This window comes from Papio anubis, chromosome 2 (assembly GCF_008728515.1).
Source record: "Papio anubis isolate 15944 chromosome 2, Panubis1.0, whole genome shotgun sequence".
Lineage (NCBI taxonomy): Eukaryota > Metazoa > Chordata > Mammalia > Primates > Cercopithecidae > Papio > Papio anubis.
Window position 1 is genome coordinate 44,712,578 of NC_044977.1, and position 25,088 is coordinate 44,737,665.

Genomic DNA, 25,088 nt, shown 5'->3' on the forward strand with positions numbered 1-25,088 from the left:
CCATCTCTACTAAAAATACAAAAATTAGCTGGATGTGGTGGCGTGCTCCTGTAATCCTAGCCACTCAGGAGGCTGAGGTATGATAGTTGCTTGAATCTAGGAGGTGAAGGTTGCAGTGAGCCAAGATGGTGCCCCTGCACTCCAGCCTGGATGACAGGCTGTCTCAAAATAAAATTAAATTAAAATGATTAACTTTTTATTTTAAAAATATCAAATTATATTCCTTTTTGTAGGAAAATGCTCTGCCAAAGTTTTTCTTTCCCTGTCCACCATGGTCCTGGTTAGGAAAAAGTAATCCCTGTGCCACAGCCAATGCGAGACTACTGAGGGCAGACCCAAAAATGACACCTAGATGATGGATGAGCATGGGAGACAAGCAGATGACAAGCCCCGGGGCACACTGGGTTCCCTGTTAGTGAAAATAGCCTATTATAGTAATTGGCATATATTAGATCTCTGTAATTTTTGTTTGATGGCTTATTTTTAGGTTCAACATGTGAATAGTGGTCATTGCCAAGTGTAAGGGGCGGCGGTGGAATTTCACGTTGAGAGACGGTACCAAACAAGTCTCGACAGAAATTTTCAACATAGGGATAGGTGTTTCTCTTTGGTGGTGTTGCTTTTAATGTGCAAATGTAGCTGTATGTCATAGAAATGTATTTCTCTGAAGCTGTTAAGAAGCCCACACAAGCGCTTAATTACCAATTCTGAAAATACTTATTAATTATTACATCTTTCTGAGGGCAACTTTTCAAAGGTTAACTCTGAAAATACTTTTTAATTATATATTCCAGAGGAAATATATATTTTACAGCTTTCATGAACTATGTTAAAACAAATCCATTAATGAAATTATAGTAAAAGTTGTGATATTTTTCAATTAAGTTTGCCATGCTTGTTTTATTTTTATTTTTTCACATAGGACATTGCTTATGTAAAATTTTCTTTAAGATTATCAGTAGAGCTTAGACCTAGAGGAAACTCTCCTGGATTCTTTCTCTAAATGCCTCCTTTTCACTGGAGCAAAGCAATCACAGTGTGTTCCTCTTTTCCTGGATGTTTTCTCATATCACCTAAAGGGCATAGATTCCTTTCTAGTTATTTCAGTAAAAAGTAGAATGAATGAATACAAATACACATAAACACACACACACTATATTTTAAACCAATCATGTTTAGAGACTTCTTGAGTAAATGCCAGTAATAAGGGAGTAGGCAGGAGATGGAGAAGAGACACAGAACAGGTACGGTCTACACCAGGGGTGTCCAATCTTTTAACTTCCCTGGGCCACATTGGAAGAAGAAGTCTTGGGCCACACATAAAATACACTAACACGAACGATAGCTGATTAGCTTAAAAAAAAATTCCCCCCGAAATCTTACAATGTTTTAAGAAAGTTTACGAATTTGTATTGGGCCACATTCAAAACCATCCTGGGCTTTTTACAGTTGTGAACCATCATGCCTCTCACCTTTACCTTGTCTTAGGTATACCAGTGGCCTTTAAAACAATGCTTAGCTAGCAGTTCAGCAGCCTTTCAAAAGATGAGACAAGCTTCTGGACCCCTACCCTTCTTGGGGTGTCATGTTTGGGGCTGGAGTGGGGAATGGAGGCTGAACAGCTGCTCAAGGACCAGGTACACAAGAAGCCATGGCTCAGCCATCAGCCACCAGCCCAGGACCCAACTTTTGCCTGTTTGCAGCAGCTGATGACCCTTTTGTAGAATATGGCCCCTCATATTCAATTGCTAGTGGAGGAAAATGAGAAATCTGGGCCCAGGATCAGAAGAATTGAGTTCCAGTCCTCATTGCCATCAACTAGCTGAGCAACCGTGCAACTGCCTGCCACCCTCCGGACCTCAGTGTGCTCATCTGGAAAGTGAAGGGCCTGGTTCCTGCCAGAGCTGGCTCTATAATTACCACTTGCAAAGCCAAATGTGTTCCGCACTTGGCAGCAGGCTCTACTTTACATAACCTGATCTACCGACTAAAAATTATTCTACAAAAAAGCACTGCTCTTACATAGAGGATGGAATGCCTGTTTGAACGTGTTCTTTATGTGGGAAGACTATGAGGGCCTGTCTTATGGGTGGACTCTCAAAATGATCACCTCTGCTCTTTAAGGGATGTCCACATTACATTAATATTTTAACATTAAATGACAGAGAGGTAGGCAATGCAGTCGGACTGCCTGGCTCAAGTCCTGGCTGTGTCACTTCCTAGTTATATGACTGCAAACTAGTTACTTGCCTCTATTTCTCCTAATATTGAACAGGCATAAAAATAGTACCTACTTCATAATTATCGTGAGAATTAAAGGGGTTAATATGTGTGAGGCACAAGAATTGTGCCTGGCATATAGGGAGTACTTCATAATATATTAAATATTATTATAGTTGTTGATTTTCAAACTGGTTCTCTCATCTGGAAGTAGCAGAGAATTATTGGCCCACATGTCATGATTGTGGGCTCAGGAAAAATGTTACCAGGCCTGCGGAAATTATGAGGCCTTTCATGGTTTGCCCCAGGCTTCTGTCTTTGAACAACAGCACCATATTTCACAGCCCTGAGGTTGAGAAGAACACCCCCATATGTCTTCCAGGGCTCTCCCCAACCTAATCTCCAACCTTGCTTTTTGCACTGTGGATTGCCAATTAATGGCAAACTGGAATTCTCGGAGAACCTTCAAGGAAAACCCAGGCAGATCTTGCTCACCTCACCTCCCACGGATGGCATTTCGTTTTTTATTTAACTGAAGAATTTTTCAGTGAAAATCGATTTATCTCCTTTTAAATTTTGTACAATCACCACTAAATAAAACGTTGATTTCTCTGAACAACTGTACCAAATTTTATGCACCATTAATATGACATTAACATTACTTATGGTTATTATAAGAGCAATAAAGAGGACAATATATGATCTCTAATGATTCAGTAAAAATGATGCAAATATCTCAAAAGCAAACAGCGTAACATTCATTTTTCCCTAGCACAAGATCAAGGAATAAAGAGACCAAGGAAAAGTCCAAAAAGAAATTTAGAAATGGTGCATTAAAAGTTCATGATTTCAAGGCCAGGTGAGGTGGCTCACGCCTGTAATCCCAGCACTTTGCGAGGCCAAGGCGGTCGGATCATGTGAGGTCAGGGGTTCAAGACCAGCTTGGCCAACATGGCAAAACCCTGTCTCTACTGAAAATACAGAATTAGTCGGGCATGGTGGTGCGCACCTGTAATCCCAGCTATTCGGGAGACTGAGGCAGGAGAATCGCTTGAGCCCAGGAGGCAGAGGTTGCAGTGAGTCGAGATCTCGCCACTGCACTCCAGCCTGGGTGACAGGGTGAGGCTCTGTCTCGATAAGAAAAAATAATAAAATTAAAGTTAATGATTTCAAAAAAGCCTTTTAAAAGCACCGCCCCGCCGGAAGTTGAGTTTTCTGCAAGCCATAGGAGACAGCGCCACCTACCGGCCCCGAGATTTGCCCAGCTGTAGAAAGGGGCGGGAGGACAGGGTGGGTTTGGGGGCAAAATGGCACAAAAGAGTTCAGTCTCAGGCGGTTTTGGTGTTGATGCAATCTGGATGCCTGGTCACCTTCTCTATAAGAGACTTGGAGCTTACTGAGGCTTCTTGTCCACAATGCGACTCTTGGTTTCTAGACTCTCGGGGAAAGAATGGGAAATGATGTGATGTGACCTCGAGCTGGACCATCATTAGCCAACTCAGTGACCTGAAACGTGCTTCTCAAACTCCACCGCACGTTCGAAGCACCTGGGAGCGCGGGCGCGGCGGGTGGCTCCTGGAATTCCAGCTACTCAGGAGGCTGAGGGGAAAATGGCTTGAGGCCAGGGGTTAGAGGCTGCTGTGAGCCACGATTGTGCCACTGCACTCCAGCCTGGGTGTCGGAGAGGGAGAGGGAGAGGGAGAGGTGGAGGGGGAGGGGGAGGGAGAGCAGGAGGGGGAGGGGGAGGGGGAAGGAGAGGTGGGGGGAGGGGGAGGGGGAGGGGGAGAGGGACGGGGAGGGGAAGGGAGAGGGAGAGGGAGAGGGAGAGGAGTTTAAATACTCCTGAGACTCAGGTCTGCCCTAGCCTGATGAAGTGCTCTGGAATGGGACCCAGGCATCAGTGACTTTTATAGCTCCTCAGGGGATCCCAATGTGAAGCTAAGACCTGCTGCTGTCAAGGCAGTGGGCCATCCCATGCTGTTTCACCCAAAGCTGACCTCAGAGGACCTTCAGTCTAATGTGGAGAGCCAGCAGTGTGACATGTTCGTTTTCTCATCCTGTCTTAGGGCTGTACCTAGAAGGTGTCCTCAAGGTTGGAGACAGCTCTACATAATAATTCACTCCCCACTTAAAAAATAAAAATAAAAAAACCCAACTTTGTGAAGGTATAATTGACATACACCAAAGTGTACATTTATAAAGTGTACAATTGGACAATGTTTGACGTATGTGTATACTTGTGGAACCAGTGTCACAATCAAGATAATGAACATATTCTTCAAGGTTGAGCTGCAAGAGTCCTGTTTTACACTCCGATTTCACAATTATTTAATACTTGTTCTATGTCAGGCATTGTGCTGGGTGAGAAGGAACCATATACAACCATTTCCCTGGGGGAACTGGTTACAGGACCAGTTGGGACATGAAGGAGGCAATTCTACTTGAGAGTGCTGGTGGAAGAAAGGAAGAATTAGGAAAAGCTAGCCAGAGGAGATAATGGTTTAGTTGATCTAGACAGATGGAAGTATTTATTAGGTGCCATGGTCTAAATGTTTAGGTATCTTCAAGACTCGCGTATTAAATCCTAAAGCCTGATATGATGCTATTAGAAGGTGGGACCTTTGGTAAGTTATTAGGTCATGGGGGTGGAGCCCTCATGGATGGGATTAATGTCCTTATAAAAGAGACCCCAGGCCGGGTTCAGCGGCTCACGCCTGTAATCCCAGCACTTTGGGATGCCGAGGCGGGCGGATCCACAAGGTCAGGAGATGGAGACCATCCTGGCTAACAGGGTGAAACCTCATCTCTACTAAAAATAAAAATTAGCTGGGCATGATGGCGGGCACTGGTAGTCACAGCTACTCAGGATGCTGAGGCAGGAGAATTGCTTGAACCCAAGGGGCAGAGCTTGCAGTAAGCCAAGATTGTGCCACTGCACTCCAGCCTGGGCAACAGAGCGAGACTCCATCTAAAACAAAACAAAACAAAACCCAGAGAGATCTCTTGCCCCTTCCAACACGTGAGGTTGCAGTGAAAAGATGAGGAACTGGGTCCTCACCAGACACCAAATTGGCTGACACCTTGATCTTGGACTTCCCAGCCTCCAGAACTGTGAGAAAGAACTTACGTTGTTTGTAAGCCACTCAGTCTGTAGTAGTTGATAAAAGCAGCTCGAACAGATTAAGACATTAGGTAGTTGAAGGAAATGGGCATTCCCAAATGGGAAAGCATGAGCATGAGGGAAAGCATGAGCAAAGGAATGGAGGCATGAAGAGATGGTATGTTGGCTGGGCACAATGGCTCATGTCTGTAATCTCAGCACTTTGGGAGGCCAAGGCAGGTGGATTGCTTGAGCTCACGAATCCAAGACCAGCCTGGTGACATGGCAAAATCTCATCTCTACAAAAACCCAGAAATTAGCCAGGTGTGGTGGCATGTGCCTGTAGTCCCAGCTACTCAGGAGGCTGAGGTGGGAGGATGGCTTAAGCCTGGGAGGCAGTTTGCAATGAGCCAAGATCACACCACTGCACTCCAGGCTGGGCAACAGAGCCAGATCTTGTCTCAAAAAAAAAAAAAAAAAAAATTAATTAAAGAGGTGGTGTGTTTAGGAAACAGCAGGTGTGGCCAAAGTGTTAGTGCACCGTAGGGAGGGGCATGAGGCAAAGCCAGCACAATCAGCGGCAGTAACCGGATATCTAGAAGTGCCATGCCACCAGGAGTCTTTTATTCTATGAGCTCTATTTCTCAGTGAACGATCCCTGAAAGCTTAAGCAAGGGAGTGTCACAATCAGGTATGCATCATAGAAAGTTCACTGTGACAGCCCTCCAAGATGGCAGGACGATTAGTAAGGAAACCTTTGCAATGGTACCAGCAGGCAGAAGCAAATGAATTATAGGTCATGTTGCACAATAATAAAAAAGAACTTTTTGAATGCAAATGCAAAAGTCATTTTCATAAACATTATACATATACATGTTTAGGAGATTATTTTTATTCAAACAATAGCAATGGAAGTCTTTGAAGAATGGCCCAGAAAGCCCAGAATTAGTATGGCTCAGTTCCTTTGAGAATTGAAAGGAGCTGGCATGCTCTGGTTCAAAGGGGGATCAGGAAGGGGGAAAAGCCTCTTTAGAAATAAGGTTCCAATAGCTTTCTGCCAGTACTGAATCCAGAACCATATTTAAATATAAAGGGGGTAATATGCAGGTCAGAAATAGAGTCTGTGATGACAAATTACAGTGGCCAGCCAATTTTGAGTTCTGCCTGCATTAACTTGGCTGCTGTTAACTGATTGGTTTATGGCTGATTTCTTTAGTGGGGCATTAATAGCTCACAAGAGTATGTTTCTTGTATGTGATTCACCACTTAGCCATGAGAATACAAGAATAAACATAAGTGGTATCAGTGAGGATTTTTTGACTGCAAATAACAGGAAAAACTACTCAAATTGGCCTTGTAGCTGAGGAAAGGCCAGAGCCTTCAGGTATGGTTTGATCAAGGTGCCAGGTCCATTTCTCTCTGGGTCTCTCAGCTCTTCGCCTGTGTGTGTGTCAGCTTTGTCCCCAGCAAAACAGAAGCAGTTTAAGACCTCACACCCTCAAGCTCACTTTTCAGAAGAAGAAAGTTTCTCTTTCTCCAAACTTCCTACCAAAGTTTAGACTTTATTCTAATTGTATCCACTTATGCCACATGTTCACTTTTAGGACAATTACTGTGGCAAGGAGGCATGGGATTTCACTGATTGGCTTGAGTCAACTAGGGCCAACCTCTGTAGCTGGGAGCAGGATCAGCCCCACCCAAAATGCTTGGCCGCTTCATCGTGGGGTAGGAGTGGGATGTGCATGGGAGAAGCAAATGTCTCCTGTCCAGTAGAATGTTACCTTGGGTAATCCAATAACCCCAATAAGGACAGCAGATGTCAATCACTCCCATTTACCATGTGTCATGTTTGCTATTTAAAATGAGACTAACTGCTGTGTGCATCATCAAAACCCCCAAACTTAGCCTGGGCAACATAGTGAGACCCTGTCTCTACCAAAAAAAAAAAAATTAGCTGGGCATGATAGCATACTCCTGTAGCCCCACCTACTCAGGAGGCTGATGTGTGAGGATTGTTTGAACCCAGGAGTTTGAGGCTACAGTGAGTCATGTTCATACTACTGCACTCCAGCTTGGGTGACAGAGCAAGACCGTGTCTCAAAAAAAAAAAAAAAAAAAAAAAAAAAGCCCCAAACACAAGAAAGGACACCATCTGACAAAGGCACTTTATTGCTTTACCATTCACAATTAACAGTCAAGAACAAATAATAATAACAAATAAAATAACTTTTAAGAGGACAAGACATTAGAAATAAAAAAGGACACTAATAACATTTGTAAAAGCTTGTGCTGGATGTGGTTGCCCCCATTCGTGTGTGTGTGTGTGCGACTGTGTGTGTTGGTGGCCACAGCTAAGCCTCTGTCACCAGGGAAGGCTGAGGCTCCAAAGGCACACCTCAGGAACCTATACCCCGAGGCTGGGCGGCTGGACCCCTGAGCTTAAGCTCCCTCTCGCACCCTTCGCCGGACAGCATGTCTCCAATTTCAAACTGACCTAAGGCTCTTACTCCTGGGTTTTTTGTTTTTACATCTTCTCCCAGCCAGTCTTTGGAAGGGCATGATTAGAGAAGTGCTCCTTTGCTGATGGAGGAGGGGACCTAAGGAAGAAGGTGGATCTCAGGTGCCTCCTCTCTAATTCATCCTCCCGCCCAGTTTCCTTTGCCTCTCTTCCTTCTACCCGGTCATGTTTTTTTACGCTCTGCCCCTTCTGCCTCTTAGCATTTCAAAAACTGTAGAGTGTACCCCATAGTGGGCATTTTTAGTCTAGGCCTTCTAATTAGCATCAGAAAGTTCCTGGATTCCCAGTCATGCCTCCTGAAAAAGCTGAGAGATATGTCTCCTTCCAGGCTTCTTGGGTGAGGCTAGGTTGCAAGCTCTGAGCTGTTCAAAGGTTGCCAAAATCCCTCCATTGGAGGGATAGAAGCAGTATCCCTATTCTGACGTGTCAGAGAGTGAGCTTGTGACCCTTGAAAGATGGTGAGTATCTCTTCTCATCTCCTCAGACCTCCACAGTTGATGCATATGTTTCCCAGGGGAATTAGGTCATTTATCTCAACTCAAGAGCAACATTCAGCAAGCAATGCTGGGGAGCTTTCCTCTACGTTGGAAATGATTCTTGTTGCCCTATCAGGAAAGAAAATTTAAAAAACAACCCTAACCATTGTCTCAGTACTTTGTACCGATTGAAGAAAACCACCTCTCTGACAAGCATCTAATAGCATCTACTACATTTAATGTCATAGACTCTCATTTTGCAAGCGAGCTGGATTCATTGCAAACATCCACAACTTCCATTCAGAGAGGCAGGCAAATGTCAGATGGAAGAAAAACCCTGGAGGCCAGATCTTTACTGGTGCTCACTTCTCCATCAGTCTTTCTAAACACTCTGAATAATAGCTTGTACATTGTTTGGGGGCCATGGCGGGTTCCACATTCTTATGATTCTAGACAGAGAGAGAGAGGAAGAGATAATGCTCTTAGAAAATACTCCAACAGAAACATATGAGATCATTTAGATCTGTAAATTATTAACATTACTTTCATTATTTGTCTTCTTCAGCTTTCTCCCATGTTCTCTCTATCGTTTCTCTCGTGTCTCTTCCATTCCCCATCTCTTCCCCAGCTCCCTTTCTCCTCTTCCTTCACCATCTTCCTTCTTTCCATCTCAGTCTCCTGTCACTCTTCCTCCAAAAGTCTCGTACAGGCTTCCTCCTTTCAACATTTCATTCAATCACACTAAGCAGTGCCAGCTATGATTATCCAGTACAAACCCAGTGGGTACAAGCTATTGTCCTTGAAAGTTCTCCCTAGAGAAATACAGTATTGCCAGCCTAACTAGCCTTATCTCCTTTTAAAAAAAAGCTATATTATTATTATTATTATTATTATTATTATTTGTAGAGATGGGGGTCTCATTATTTGCCCAGGCTGGTCTCAAACTCTTGGGCTCAAGCGATTCTCCTGCCTCCGGCTCCCAAAGTGCTAGGAGTATGGGGATGAGCCAACAAGCTAAGCTCCATTTTATCTCTTTAGAAATGGACTGATGCCCAGTTCAGTGGCTCATGCCTGTAATCCCAGCTCTTTGGGAGGATGAGGTGGGAGGATCACTTGAGCTCAGGAATTTGAGACCAGCCTGGGCAACACGGCAGAAACCCCCGTCTCTACAAAAAATACCAAAATTAGCCGTGCATGGTGGCATGTGCCTGTAGTCCCAGCTACTTGGGAGGCTGAGGTAGGAGAATCACTTGAGCCCAGGAGATTGAGGCTGCAGTGAGCCGAGATCATACCACTGGTCTCAAGTCTGGGTGACAGAGTGAGACCCTGTCTCGAAACAATAACAACAACAACAACAAATAGAACTAAAAAAATAGATTGAGTTGCCTTGAGATCAAGCAGCAGGGAAAGAGAGCATTGCCTTTACACAGCCTGGTGAAAAGGATCCCACAGAACTATGTTTACATCCAATGTCCTTCCCTGGTCCTGGCGGAGGACCTAGGTCTTTAAACAGCCTGAGAAGTATCATCATGATCTCTGGAGTCATATTCATGGAAGTTGGTAATCTAAAGGACCTTTGGGGTATCTAAATTAAGCTGCCCTTTTTACAGATGAGAAAATCAAAGGCCAGGGAAATTAAGTGATGTGTCTGAAATCACATAGATGCTCAGAGTTACAACAGCAGAGAACTCCCTTTTTGATCTCTCTCTCTTTCAGTTAAGAAAAAGAAAAAGAAAGCCTGCAGGGCAGCCAAGGATTGAAGATCCAACAACCAGGTCTCTACTCTGCCCTGGTGCATTCAGTCCCAAAAGCAGGAGCGAAAGCCCACTGACTCACCTAATAGTCAGGGCGGGGCACGTTGCTCTGGCTTACATAGGGATTTTGCATCTGGCTGTCTCTGGAGGCCGCTATCCTGACCTTAGGAAAGATGCTCCCCTCTGCTCCAACATTGGTGAAGCCGGTCGACTGCAGTTTTAGATTTTGAAAGTCTTCCCCAATCAAGTTCTCTTCTTCAATATCCTTCTTTTTGTTATTTGATCTGTAATCAGTAAGAGGAATTAGGATTTGACAATGGCAGAAAGTTTCTTGAAGTAAATGTTAACGTTCTTTTAAAAAATATTTTCAAATTCTGAAATAATTTCACATTTGTTTGTAAGTTACAAAATACATATATTACAGTGTTCTCACACACTTATCACCCAGATTCCCCAATTATTAACATTTCTGAACCAATTAAGAATAAGTTGCATAACCAAAGAATACCAACAGTTTTTTATGAAAGAATAAGTTGCAGACTTGATGCCCCACTAAGAATGAAATAAAACACTTCATTATTTTCTTCAGTGTAGGTTCCCTAAATTTAAGCTCATGAGCTCTGAATATCTACAAAACCTGGACTTCAGTGCTGATCCAACATAACCATCTAATTCCACTGGCCTCATTCATATTTTGCTCATAATATTATTATTCTTAAGTGTGCTTTTGAATTATTTCTGGAAATGATAATAGAGGTCAAAGAGAAAAGATAATTTGTGATACAGCATTTCATTCAAGCAAAGTCAACATCTAAGAATCACCTCGGTGGGTAAAATGAGTAAAATAAGTTCAAAGACGTGAAAAGAGGCTGGGCTTGGTAGCTCACCTCTGTAATCCCAGCACTTTGGGAGGCCGCAGTGGGCAGATCACTTGAGGCCAGGAGTTTGAGATCAGCCTCGCTAACATGGTGAAACCTCATCTCCATTAAAAATACAAAAATTAACCAGGCACAGTGGCACGTGCCTCTAGTCCCAGCTGCTCGGGAGGCTGAGGCAGGAGAATTGCTTGAACCTGGGAGGTGGAGGTTGCGGTGAGCCAAGATCATGCCACTGTACTCCAGCCTGGGTGACAGACCAAGACTCTGTCTTAAGAGAAAAAAAAAAAAAAAAAAAAAAAACAAGAACAAAATATTTCACGAACCTAAAATCTGTTTATCCTCTCACATTGTAGTGGAAAACTACTTATTTTGCCAAAATATAAGACATGAACTAAATGTTAGAAAACAGTAGCTTTAAAAAATCAAAGTGGATCCCCAGTTGGCACATTTAGAATGGGAAAGAGATCACAGCATTTGCCTCCCTGTTAATGGGAGGACCTTTACTCTATCTGAATATCTGTTGAATGAATGAACTCTACTGCCCTTTCCGTAAGAGAAGAGACCTTAAGGCACCAAGCTGAGAAATAGCCTTGCAGAGATAACACATGTGTGTTTGTGTGTGTGCGTGTGTAACAGGGTCTTGCTCTGTCACCCAGGCTGGAGTGCAGTGGGGCAATCTTGGCTCACTGCAGCCTCCGCCTCCCAGTTCAAGGGATTCTCCTGCCTCAGCCTCCTGAGTAGCAGGATTACAGGGGTGCCACCACCATGTCTGGCTAACGAAATAACCTTTCTTAAAAAAAGTTTTAAAAAACCCAGGGGTTCAGTTGAGGTTGATTTTAGACCATCTGTAGCAGAGTCCTGGACAGGGAAGTGACCTGATGAAAACTGTATTTCACAACTTCAGTGGAGTTAAATACTATTACATTAACAAAGAGTTTTTAATGACATAAGGAAATGGTTGCTATGTCATCTTACGGTGTTAAACCAAAAAAAAACCCTCAATCCAAAATTTTAAAAACACAAAAGATACAAATTATGTATATAATATTATTTTAAAAGATAGAAATAAATCTGGAAGGTTACATCTCAAAATGTTAGTTGCCTCAGTGTGGTGGGTTTTGTGAGTGATTTTTAAATTCCACCCCTTTACCCACTGCTCTATTTTCTTGATTTTGTTCCATGATCATGCTATTGCTTATATAATAAGAAGAAAACTAAGGTAAGGAAAAAACGTTAGTGGTATTAGAAAGGCCTCTCCTTATCTCCCTTCTCTTGCCCAGGAGAGGATGAATGTGTTTGGAAACTAGAGAGTGTCATGCTGGTGGTGCTGTGCCACAGGAAAAGGCCACTTCTGGCAGGTGTGGTGGCTCATGCCAGGCTCATGCCTGTAATCCCAGCACTCTGGGAGGCCGAGGTGGGAGGATGGTTTGAATCCAGGGGTTTGAGAACAACATGGGCAACAGAGTGAGACCCCCATCTCTCTATTAAAAAAAAAGAATTAAAAAGGACACTTTCATCCCATACCTTGCTGTGATGATCAATGCAATTATCATGCTGAGAATGACAACGCCAGCGATGGTGCCCACAATAGTGAGGATCAGCTGAAATTCTGAAAGGGAGAAGAAAATAAGAACAGTCTCCAGCAAGCCGGCCCCCAACTGTCTACTGCACACGTTCGTGTATTCCCAGGGACTCATAGCTGTGAAGACGATCAGGCTCTGGTCTCCAACCCTCCAGACCCAGTTGGGTAGTTGCCCTATTTCCTTTAGCATCCGCCCCTCACACCTCCTAAACTGTGCCTTCAGAACTCAATTGGAAAGGGCAGCCTTGCCAGACAAAAGACTGTAAATACAAAGGAGGCCAATGGTGGCAGGGTCTTCCTGGACTTTGTGGGGAGTGGAGTATCAACTGAGGGCCACACCTCCCTCCTTACCGCTGCCTTTGCCTGCCCTCCATACCTCACCTTACTGATAAGCTAAGGAAACCAGGTTGGAGTTAAATGTCACTGCTAGAGGAGCCAGCTAATGGCTTGATAATAACATCAGTGAGGGAAGAGTCTAGACATTCATTATCACCCATTCTCCTCTCCTAACTCTGCCCTGGTTGGCGCTATTGACGCCTGACTGCGGCTATGAGACACAATGTAACAGACACACCAGATTGCAAACACCTCATGTGAAAAAAATGTGAGATAATTGGTTTATCTTTTTTTTATTGATTCCATGTTGAAATGATATTTTGGCTATATGGGTTAAATAAAATATATTCTTAAAATCAACCTCATCTGTTTCCTTTTACTTCTGACAATTTACTTGAAATTTCTAAAATTTGAAATGAAATGTGTAGCTCGCATAATATTTCTATTGCACAATGCACAACACTGCTCTAGACCTCTTTGTCTCTTTCTGTTATATGACTTCCACAAATGCCACCGTTAATGTGGATTCATGGGGCCATAGACTAGCAAATCTGGAAAAGACCTCAAAGTTTGTCTGGTCCAAACTTTTCATTTTATAGATGTGGAAATTGAAAGCCCTGAAAAAAGACTTAGCAAATTATTCCTTGCAATAAAATACAGTAAAAACGGAGAATGTCACTCATCGCTATCTTCATGGCTGGCAGGAAGGCTGACAGTAATATTTCCTTCATCTTGGAAGACTGATCTTTAGTTCATTATGTACATTTTAGAATATAAAATGATTGAAAATTTAAAGCTAGTATTGTCTTAATCTGGTGGGGGTGGGGCATGGGAGGGAACAGAATTTGAATTTGCAGCAAAATATCCCAAACCAGTAAATAGCTCTGGGACAAAAGGATTTGAGTATTTAAATGTCTGGTTTCTAGGTCTGCTCTTCTACAATCACCAGAATTTTTGGAATGTACTGGTCTTTTATCTCTAGTAGCGGCAGATAACACATCGGTAAGCTAATGTAAGAAATCAATATAATGCTAAGACGCCCTTCTCTGGTCTCAAGCAAGTCCAGAGGTACCAGCCCACTCCTGGGGCTGAGTTCTGTTATTTTCTACGGCAGAGGGGCTGCTGTTCATAACCTAAGGGTGGGCATGGCATGGCAGGACCCAGAAGGCAAACTGGAGGCAGATGGTCTCTCTCTTTATGAAAGAGGACAGAGACTTTGAAGGACTGGGCAGGATGTTGAATGGGGTCACTACTGATTTCTCAGATGTTTAATAACTTGTTTATAATAGCAAGACTTTCATACTCACTGTCCTCACAGTCGAGTCCGCTGTAGCCAAATGCACACCTGAAATACAGTGAGCGATAGGAAACAGTGTTAAAGAGCCCCTGTGGGGAGCGTGTCAGAGTTCCCACCCCAATCTCCACCTTTTCCTTTCCCTCTTCCTTTTATTCTGTCCTCCCTTGGTTTTTTTTGCTCTTTCTTTTGTCTTCCTTACACTCTCATTCTTCCAGGAGACCACCTTCCATGGGGTTCTGGAAAGGTGAGGGGGGTATGCAATCATGCAGGCTCATTTGTTACTGACTGAACATTCCATCCTCCAGGCTTCAGGAAGATTCTGCAATTCAGGCAAAACTGGACCCAAGAGGCATGGAGGGTAGTGGGACCCTCTCAGGCTGTGACACCACATGGCTCTGCCACTTATTTGCTGCCCTGTGAGCTGGAGGATGTTATTTACATTCAGTTTCCTCACCTGAAAATGGGAAATTAAGATATTTCCTGACAGTGTTGCTGTGCGATAGGTATTACCTAGTGTGTTTCCTGGAGCATAGACGATGCTCAAAAACTATCGATGATGCTGGGCGCGGTGGCTCATGCCTGTAATCCCAGCACTTTGGGAGGCCGAGGAGGGTGAATCATGAGGTCAGGAGTTCAAGACCAGCCTGGCAAAGATGGTGAAACCCCATCTCCACTAAAAATACAAAAATTAGCCGGACGCAGTGGCAGGCACCTGTAATCCCAGCTACTCGAGAGGCTTAGGCAGGAGAATCACTTGAACCTCAGGGGCGGAGGTTGCAGTGAGCCGAGATTGCGCCATTGCACTCTGGCCTGGGGGACAGAGTGAGACTCCATCTCAAAAAAAAAAAAAAAAAAACTATTGATGATGATGATGAAGATGCTCTGTCTCTGCCAACCTATGCCAGCTTACCAACTTCCTGACTCAGCGCCTATATACGTGTTGTAAGGTCTCTCTTCTTTGCCTAGCTCCAGCTATGGCAAGACAAAAACAAAGTAATTTTTCTTACTTTTGGCAGTTCCCATTACCATCTTCCTCGTAGCCGGGCACGCACGCACACTCAGGGGCCCCGCCGTTCTTCTTTATTAAGCATTCCTTGTGCTCTGCATTGCAGGCATCAGGACACTTGAGACTGGAAGCTTCAAAACAGAATGATTTCTGGGTAATTTTCAGAAACAATCTCTTTAACCCCAAAGTCACATGTGACAACATGACAGTGTTTTTCACATTGCTTCTTCTAGGTAAAATGAGATGCTTATTGACTCCATACATGATGTGTCCCCTGTGAAGCTGGACATGGGTTAGCAAAGGTCCCAGCCATGGTCCATATGTCTAAAGTCAGAAGTCACATCACTTGGACTCTGAAATGCACGTGGAAACTTAAGCAGTGAATTTTGTTGCAAAAGGAGAGAAAGTGGAGTTGTGAAGAACATTTAAAAGCAGGTGAAACACTTACCAACACAGAAAGGGCTCTGTGGGTTAGTCCTTTGCAGGCCAGGTTTGCAATCACATGCCAAACTATTGATGCATTCATCCGCAGTCTTGTTACAGCCATAATAATCACACCTAAAGGTCACTGAGAAGCACAAATAATTTTAAAATATATTCAGCATGACAATATGGATAAGGTAATTTGTGAAAATTACTCCACCCCATTGCTGTTATACTTTGCATTTTAATAAGTTTTGGGGCCAGGTGCAGTGGCTCACAACTGCAATTCCAGCACTTTAGAAGGCCAAGGCAGGAGGATCGTTTGAGCCTAGGAGTTCAAGATCAGCCTGGGCAACACAATGAAAAAATTTAAAAGTTAGCTGGGCATGGTGGCAAGCTCCTGTAGTCCCAGTTACTCAGGAGGCTCAAGTGGGAGGATCACTTGAGTCCAGAAGTTCAAGGTTACAGTGAGCCATGATCATGCCACTGCACTCCAACTTGAGCGACAGTGAGACCTTGTCTCGAAATATAAAAATAAATAAATAAATAAAACTGGGTTGGAAGGCATTAGGGTTAAAAGATGAGTCTGGGCTGGGCGTGGTGGCTCACATCTGTAATCCCAGCACTTTGGGAGGCTGAGGCTGATGGATCATGAGGTCAGGAGTTTGAGACCAGCCTGGCCAATATGGTGAAACCCTGTCTCTGCTAAAAATACAAAAATTAGCTGCGTGTGGTGGCAGGCACCTGTAATCCCAGCTACTCAGGAGGTTGAGGCAGGAGAATTGCTTGAACCTAGGAGGCAGAGGTTGCAGTGAGCCGAGATCATACCATTGCACTCCATCTCCGGGTGACAGAGCAAGACTCTGTCTTGGGAAGAAAAAAAAAAAAAAAAACTGAGTCTGAGAATGGATTAGGGGGAGAGAATAGGAGTAGTTAGAGTCATATGGCTCCTCTCTACTAAACATCCCACACTGTAACTGAGCCTCCTTCATCAACTGCCACATGAAAATGCCTCGGATTAAAAGCCTAGAGCAAGATATTCTACAATTTTGGGCAAAGAAAACAATTTATCTTTGCCACTGAAGCCAGAGAACAGGAAAAAGTATTTTCCGGCCAGGTGTGGTGGCTCACACCTGTAATCCCAGCACCTTGGGAGGCCAAGGCGGGCAGATCACCTGAGGTCAGGAGTTCGAGGCCAGCCCGGCCAAAACGGCGAAAACCGTCTCTACTAAAAATACAAAAATTAGCTGGGCGTGGTGGCGCATGCCTATAATCCCAGCTATTTGAGAGGCTGAGGCAGCAGAATCGCTTGAACCCGCGAGTTGGAGGTTGCGGTGAGCCAAGATCATCCCACTGCACTCTGGGCAACAGTGTGAGACCCTGTCAAATGAACAAACAAACAAACAAACAAGCAAACATTTAAGAGATGAAGAAAGGAGTCTTAGAAGAAGCAAAAAGAAGGATGAGGGAGGCACAAAGGTGATTAGGAGAATGGTGGATGCAGGCCCAGGAAGAAGGAACATCTAGAAGGGAACGATACTAGTGTCAAATGCTATAGAAAAGTCAGATAAGTTGTGGCCCAACAGAGGATTCTGGATTTGGCAGCCAGCCAGGACTGAGAACCAGCTGCAAACACCTCTTCCCGGGACTGGCCCCAACGGGTCACCTCTGGGGTGAGGAACTTCTGATGACTGCTGTGGTGGGTTGACTGCAGTCATGACATCAATTTATTCACACCTTTCTGTACCCCTTTGGCAGGGCCCTTCCACACTGTGCTTGGTCATGAGAATTGCTTTAGCCAACCGGACAGTTGTAACTCTGATGTAAGCAGAGCCTTGAGAAATACTTGTGCATTTTACCCCCTTGCTTCTCTTGAAATCCTTTGGATGGGTCTGCTCAGAATAAGAGACCATGTGGAGCAGAGACAAACCAATTATCTGACCCAGGAGCTTAATGGCAGATGCTTAAGTGAGCCCAGCAGAGATCAATTAAGCCTGGCCCAGATCAGCAGACTATCCACTTGAGCCCAGCCCAAATTCAGACCCAAAGAATTCCAGGGTTGCAATAAATAAATGGTGGTTGTTTTCGGCCACTACCGTTGTAACACAGCATGCGCAAATTGCTACAGCTACGTGGTGGGTTTGTGTGTCAGTCTAAAGGGGAAAATAGTACAGGTAATGCTTGGTCTTGCTCTATTGCCCAGGCTGGAGTGTGGTGTCATGATCTCAGCTCACTGCAGCCTCATCCTCCTGGGCTCACGCAATCCTCCCACCTCAGCCTCCTAAGTAGCTGAGACCACAGACCTGCACCACCACACCTGGCTGATTTTTTGTATTTTTTTGTAGAGATTTTACCATGTTGCCCAGGTTGGTCTCAAACTCCTGGGCTCAAGGAATCTGCCAATCTTGGCCTCCCAAAGTGTTGGGATTACAGGCGTGAGCCACCACACCCAGCCATAGGTAAAACTTTCTGTAATCACTTGGAAAGCTGTAACTCGACAGAAAGCCCCGTTGTTTCTCCTTTTCCTTTCCCTGTCCAGCAGTGGTTTGTCTGGTCATTTATACCTCCCTAGAGAGGAACACACTGGTCAGTTTGATGACTTGGAAGATAGCTGGAAAGAAGCAGAGGGCAAGTGAGCAAGAAAAGGGAAGAAGAATTGGTTAAAAGGAAATTTAGAGACAGTTGTCAGTTCAATGACGCAGTTCTTGCCTCCTTTTCACATATAATGAAAAGGTTTACAAAAAAGGTAGGTAAGTCTTCAGGTAAACTTTGAATAAAATTATACGATACTTACAATCATAGCTTAGAATGCCGCTTGAGTTCTTTCCAACTGCTGTTTTAATTTTATCAGACACAGTCGTCTCATTGTCACTTGTGGTTTCTGTCAAAATTGTTACTATTGTTACATTAACAAACTTGTCAGCAGCACGCATTTCAGATCTTGAGGACAGAGGTGTGCTAAAAATGAGATGAATCTGCTGTCACTTAATGAATTGAACTCAAGAATCAACAAATAAGTCTTCTAATCTCCCAGACTCCCAAATCTCCCGGCCCTAGTCCTGACCCGCTGTCCTGTCCCTACGACTGGGACCCACATATGGAGGCCAGGGGCTGCAAAAAGATGGCAATGTACAGGCTTGGAGGTCTCTGTTTGATGTGTATTCAGAGGAAACCTATGGTGAAAACAATATTCTGTTGGAAAAAAATTAGGAAAATTGTGGATAATCATTTTTGGAAGAATTGTGAATCATCATTTGAAGGATCTAGGAGCCTAGAGCTAACCAGAATTAGAACAAGTAACACCTGAAATGGGAAATTGTCACTTTCTGTAGGACAGCAAGAGTAGGTCTTGCTGAACTGTTAAATCTCAGACTGGTTCTTTGAGAGAGACAGAGGCGCGTGTCCCTCCCTGTACACGGAGAAAGCGGCAACCAGCCATAGAGAGCCTGGATCACTCCCAGAAAGGACCAGGAAGTCAGCAGGCAGCTTCAAAGTGGGAACATGATTGGCCTGGACACACACGACCCAGAGGAGAAGTGAAAAAGAGGGCCAGGGCTGCGGGAAACATGAACACATACTACCAAATCCTACCCGCAATATGAAGTGCCTGCCACGAGCAAGACATTGCCACTGTCTCTCTCTCTAATCAGCACTGCAGTTCGGAGCCCTAAGCACAGCTGTGCAATTATTTCATTGTCCAAAATGAATCAAGCAATACAATCACTGAGAGGGGGAAAAGGGACTTTTAAAAACTTCTTCACTATCTGATTTGTCGCTCTGTGCTTTTAAGCCTCAGGATATATTTTTGTTGTGTAAATTTATTTAAACTCCTTTTTGACTTTTATTTACTTTTTATTTTTTATTTTATTTTATTTTTTTTTGAGACAGGGTCTTGCTCTGTCACCAGGCTGGAGTGCGGTGGTGAGATCACATCTTACCGCAGCCTCGACCTCCTGGGCTCAGCCGATCCTGCCGCCTCGGTCTCTCAAGTAACTGGGACCACAGGCACGCGCCACCATGCCCAGCTAAAATTTCATTTTGACTTTCAAATAAATGCAGAAGCCTGAAAATATAGCCAACCTATTTAGGCAATGTTTGCAGCCACCTTGGGTCCTCAGAACAATCAAGAAAAATCCAAAACATGAACCAAATTCCATTTTTAGGCACAATCATCTCAAAATGGAGTCCAAAAAATGAAATGGGCTTCAGCATTGTAATTTAATGTTTTCTACCATAATTCGTTCACGATGGGATTTGGTGGTGGGGCGGGGGCGGGGAGTGGGAGTGGAATGTAATAGGGCGGTGAGAAAGGTGAACTTGATAAAAATTATTCTATATTGGTTGAAATACATGGTATAGCTTTGCACTGGGGCTAGGAAAGCAAATGCCATCCAAAATTTATTCGTTAAAAGAACCTACAGGTTTATACTCTAATTCAGGAGGCAAGACGTTACACCTGTGAAACAGTTAAAGTGAACACTGGAGCCACTGCACACTTGAGTATAAATGACGAGGGCACTAGGCTTGGAGTTAAGACATGAGGTCCAGACCCTTGTGGCCCAAGACCAGTCAGCTTCTCTGGGCCCGAGTTTTAAAGAGAGGTTTTAAAGAGAGAAATTCTGAGGATCCTTCCAATTCTAACATTGCTGTAGTAGGAAAGAGCTTGGGGAGTCAGAGGGGAGAGATAATTTTGGGCTGGAGCCTAAGAAATGCCTTTCTAGGTGAGCCCCAGGTGCATTTGCCCTGCAATGGGCCCCGAGGTGGGGGAAGTAGTTCCCTCCATGCCTCTGAGCTCACGGGTGAAGGTTTGCCTCCAAACAAGCTTGGCTCCCTTTTAGTAACTCCTTAAGAATCAAAGGAGTGCCACAGTTTTGGGGATCCCCCAAATGACCTTGTGGGACCAGCTCTCCATTACACTGCAGGGTCCCATATTCTAGAAAGGAAACAGAATGGTGTCGAAATCAACCATGTGCCAGGCACTGCATACAGGGAATCTTCCAAATGTTATCTCAGTTACTCCTCACAAGGCTCCAGGGAAGTTGATCAGATTATCCCAATTACACAGATGCAGTGACAAAGGTTCTGAGAGGTTAGAGCAACTGCCTGGTCACTCAAGGATGAAGTGCCAAGGCCAGGATTCAAGTACAGGTTTGGCTAACTCCATTCCAATTTCACCATTCCTGTTTGTATCCAGTCATCCCCTACCCATGAACTGGCTGTTGTCCACTAAACCAAACCTAATCCCTAGAAACAATTCACAGCCCTCCAGCAGCTGTCTGCCGTACACCTCCAGCTACAGAGTCTCTGCGTTTGGGCCCAGCCCGTCTGCTTGCTGCCAGCCTCCCACCATGCAAACTGTGCCTCTTCACTGCCAACCAGACTTGCCCCTCATTCAAGACCAAGCTAGAAATCCATCACTTTCAAAAGACCTCTCTGAAATTTTATACACAAACTCTCTCTCCCTCTCTCTCTCATTCCACAAAAGATTTTTAAAATTTTTTTTTTTTTTCAGGCCGGGAGTAGTGGCTAATGCCTGTAATCCCAGCACTTTGGGAGGCTGAGGCGGGTGGATCATGAGGTCAGGAGTTCAAGACCAGCCTGATCAACATGATGAAATCCCGTCTCTACTAAAAATACAAAAATTAGGCCGGGTGTGGGGCGTACACCTGTAATCCCAGCTACTCTGGAGGTTGAGGAAGGAGAATCGCTTGAACCCAGGAGGTAGAGGTTGCAGTGAGCTGAGATCATGCAACTGTACTCCAGCCTGCATGACGGGAGTGAAAAAAAAAAAAATCTTTTTTGTAGAGATGTAGTGTCACTATGTTGCTTAGGCTGGTCTTGAACTCCTGGCCTCAAGTGATCCTCCAATTTCAGCCTCTCAAAGTGCTAGGATTATAGGTGTGAGCCACCATGCTTGGCCTCCACAAAGGATTTGATATGGCTTATAAGGATAAATACAATAGTAAGACTTAAGATGTAAATAGTGCATTGCTACACGAGGACTGCTTTTCCTACCTAACTTCGTTTGTCTTAGAGCATTCTTTCCTCAGCCTGAGTACTTGTGTATTAATGAGCTTCAGAGGAGGCTGAGATGCAATTGCTAATTTCTTGAGAATCTTCTTCCTCTTTATTTCCCTAAATAGCACCCAGCACTTGCCATTACCTACTGAAGTGCTTAATAAGTGCTTGTTCTCACTGCAGAAAGAGCCCACCACTGACCCTTCGGTAGCCAGGTGTGTGATTTGGGTGTTCTTGTCCGCCTCACACTTGCCATATGAGGGAAGAGATGATCACGGGCCATTCAGTCTCCCCCTGGCCCGCTGGAATGCACATTCCAGGGATTGACTAGGTATGGTTTGCAGCCATGGGATCAAGACAAAGAGATCCAGATGATGTCCTGGGCCGTGTGCACAAGTTGTTGCACAGCCAAGCACAGACAGAATCTTGCCTTCCGCAGGCCACACCCTGCCCAGAGTTGGGGTGACATCAGAGGCAGGGCCAAGGCACACAGTCCCCTTTGCAGTGCTCAGACTGAGACTGACCCTCTCCTCTTAACTTGTGGCTTGCCACAGAGGGTCTTAATGTTACATGCAGACCTCAAGAGAAGCTCGGAAGTTAGACAGACACACATCTGCCTCCAAAGTACCTCGGCAGTCCATAACAAACTTACCTTACATTAAGAATTACAGTCTGTCCATAAACAGATGTGCCAAATACACCTTTAAGCTGTGGAGGAGAACAGATTTAATAACAAGTAAAAAACAATTTTTTTTCACATTTTCTACAAATCAAATGGGCAGAAAAAAATAATAGTCTATCTAGCTTTTAACAGGATCCAACTGGGTAGAAAATGGATCCCAGGGGACTTCTTAGGGCCTGAGCTGGGACTGCCCCTACAAAGGCTGCGAAGAGGACCTTGAAGAAAGTAAGCCGTCTCTATTTTCCTAACTCGATTCTAATGGTTGCAAGGGAGCTCTGGTGCATCCCTTCTGGATTACAAATCTCCCAGGAACTAAGAATGCCTCATCACCTCACTGGTTTCCCCAGGAACATCAAACCCTGACTGAGATCAAGTCTCTAATCTGATCTCTGAAGACCGGGGCATAAGGCCTGTAACTGGAGGGGGCTTTTGTGACACTCACACTCAAAGTCAAGTTTGAGGAAAGTAGTGCTAAGTGACCATTGCTCAGTAAACCACATGAAGTACTTCAGGGGTTCCCTGGAAGTAGGACCACATTGATGTTGCTGTCTTCAATGTACTGAAACCATCCATGCTGGCAAATTTGAAAGCAGATCCGAGATGAGAGGGCAAGTCACTGCCAGCTGGCCCACAGGGCAGAGGTGACATGGCAAAGGGGCAGAGCAAACTCTGTGACACAGCAGCCACAGATTCTATCCTAGCATTGTCAGGTACTGGCTGGCTGTGCAGTCGGAAGCACTAGCTCTCTTTGTAAAATCATTTCCATGATACGTTTTTTACATGTTACCAGTTCTAATAGTGATATAATTTCAAATTGAGAGACACTGTCATGGAATAAGACTTCAGCTTTAAAAAAATGTCTCTCCATCTCTACTTCTTTTTTTTTTTCTCCAGGCAGAGTCTTACTCTGTCACCCAGGCTGGAGTGCAGTGGCATGATCTTGGGCCACTGCAACCCCCACCTCCTGGGTTCAAGTGATTCTCCTGCCTCAGCCTCCTGAGTAGCTGGGATCACAGGCGCCCGCCACCACGCCCGGCTCATTTTTTTGTATTTTTAGTAGAGATGGGGTTTCACCATGTTCGCTAGGCTGGTTTCAAACACCTGACCTCAAGTAATCTGCCCGCCTCAGCCTCCCAAAGTGCTAGGATTACTCGCATGAGCCGCCGTGCCCAGCCTCCACCTCAACTTCTAAGACATATTTAAGGCTAATATTTTTTCCTTTAAAACTGAACTTTGAGCTATATTGGCTGGATGCTCTCTGAGAGTCCTTCCAGGGCTAACATCTGTGGCTGCAAAATGGAAAGACCCTTTCCTTTCATGCTCACTCACACGTGTGCACTCGGTCACAATAACCTAAACGATGGGAAAGTATTGTTCATGCCAACATTTTTGAAAATGGGAAAAATAAGTAATAGATATTCAGATATAATTATTCTTCTAGACATTTTTTTAAAGCCAGACTAGTATGAAAATGTATGCAAATTTGAATATAAAAAAGAAAAACAACATCTTTAAATTTTTTCTCTTTCATTCTGTGGAAACAATTTATTTTAAAACTTCATAATATTTATCTGTCCATTTAAAACTGTATTAATAGCTTATAAAACAATGGGTATGGTATGGCTGGAGCCAGCTTCTGCAGGCCCTCTGCCATGCCAGGCCAGGTGCCATGCCTCTAGGTGCAAGACGATGGGGTGGTCCACGGGTCCCAGGGGAGAGGCCTGGGCAATGAAGAAGTGGTGGCACCGGTGGAGGCACTCAGGACAGCTGCTGTTTACCAACCAGTAAAGGTACATTTCACTGTTTGAACAACTGGTACCATGGTACCAGCGTGAACCACCTGAAGACCAGCTCTACTCTCTGCAACTCAGTGTTAGAACAAAAGAATGTTTTACAGAACGGAAAGCTGGAAAATACTTACAAAGTCAGTAATTTTACTATGCAAATCTTGATAGGCCACAGAATGTTTCTCTTCTGGATCAAATGTTTCTGATACGCTCACTGAAATCATCCCAGGGAATACCTTTCCTGAAAGTTAAGCAGACTCTTTCTGTACTAGTTAATGAAAAGAGGGTCATTTCCATTTTGTTTTAAAACATAGATTATTTTTTAGAATTCCCAACATTGTATAATGACACTACAGGAAATCTGGAAATATTTTTAAAGTTATGCATAATCCCACCCAACCTGGCACAACCATTTGCATTTTGGTATATTTCTTTCCGTTCACAGTTTACATCATTGTTTCAATTCCAAGTTTATGCCATATTTCTTTTTTTCTTATTATATAATAGGTATTTTCCAAATCGTTGCCTAGTCTTTTTTTTTTTTTTTTTTTTTTTTTTTTTTTAGAGAAAGAGATAGAGAGACAGGGTCTTGCTCTGTCACCCAGGCTGGAGTGCAGTGGCACAACTGGCTTACTGCAGGCTTGAACTCCTGGGCTCAAGGGATCCTCCTGCCTCAGCCTCCTGACTAGCTGAGACTACAGGTATATGCCACCACAGCCAGGCAATTTTTTAACATTTGTAGAAATAGGGGTCTCAGTATGTTGGCTAGGCTAGTCTCAAGTTCCTGGCCTCAAGTGATCCTCCTGCCTTGGCCTCCCAAAGTGCTAGGATTACAGGTGTGAGCTCCTATGCCTGGTCTCATAACCATCATTTTTAAAGGTTGCATAATATTCTATGAAGTATATCTTCCCTTCCTTGATGTAATCATTTTTTGTTATTGGACTTAGTGCTTTTAATTATTTAAAAGGAAAAGAAAAAGGTTGCAATGAACATCTTCACACACAAACTGTT

The 25,088-nt window shown here is 44.1% G+C and overlaps 1 protein-coding gene across 1 annotated transcript in view; it reads right to left on the bottom strand.

Annotated features, from left to right (window-relative positions):
- Window positions 1-7,466: 7,466 nt before the first annotated feature.
- Window positions 7,467-25,088, bottom strand: part of MUC13 (mucin 13, cell surface associated) — a 30,666-nt gene continuing 13,044 nt past the window's right edge. The window contains exons 4-12 of the mRNA XM_003894037.5: window positions 24,212-24,318; window positions 22,261-22,316; window positions 18,385-18,548; window positions 15,616-15,735; window positions 15,169-15,298; window positions 14,172-14,209; window positions 12,471-12,555; window positions 10,151-10,352; window positions 7,467-8,763 (exon numbers count right to left, since the gene is read on the bottom strand). Of these exons, the coding sequence (XP_003894086.2) occupies window positions 10,151-10,352; window positions 12,471-12,555; window positions 14,172-14,209; window positions 15,169-15,298; window positions 15,616-15,735; window positions 18,385-18,548; window positions 22,261-22,316; window positions 24,212-24,318 (902 nt within the window). The 3' untranslated portion in view covers window positions 7,467-8,763. The remainder of the gene's footprint in view (window positions 8,764-10,150; window positions 10,353-12,470; window positions 12,556-14,171; window positions 14,210-15,168; window positions 15,299-15,615; window positions 15,736-18,384; window positions 18,549-22,260; window positions 22,317-24,211; window positions 24,319-25,088) is intronic.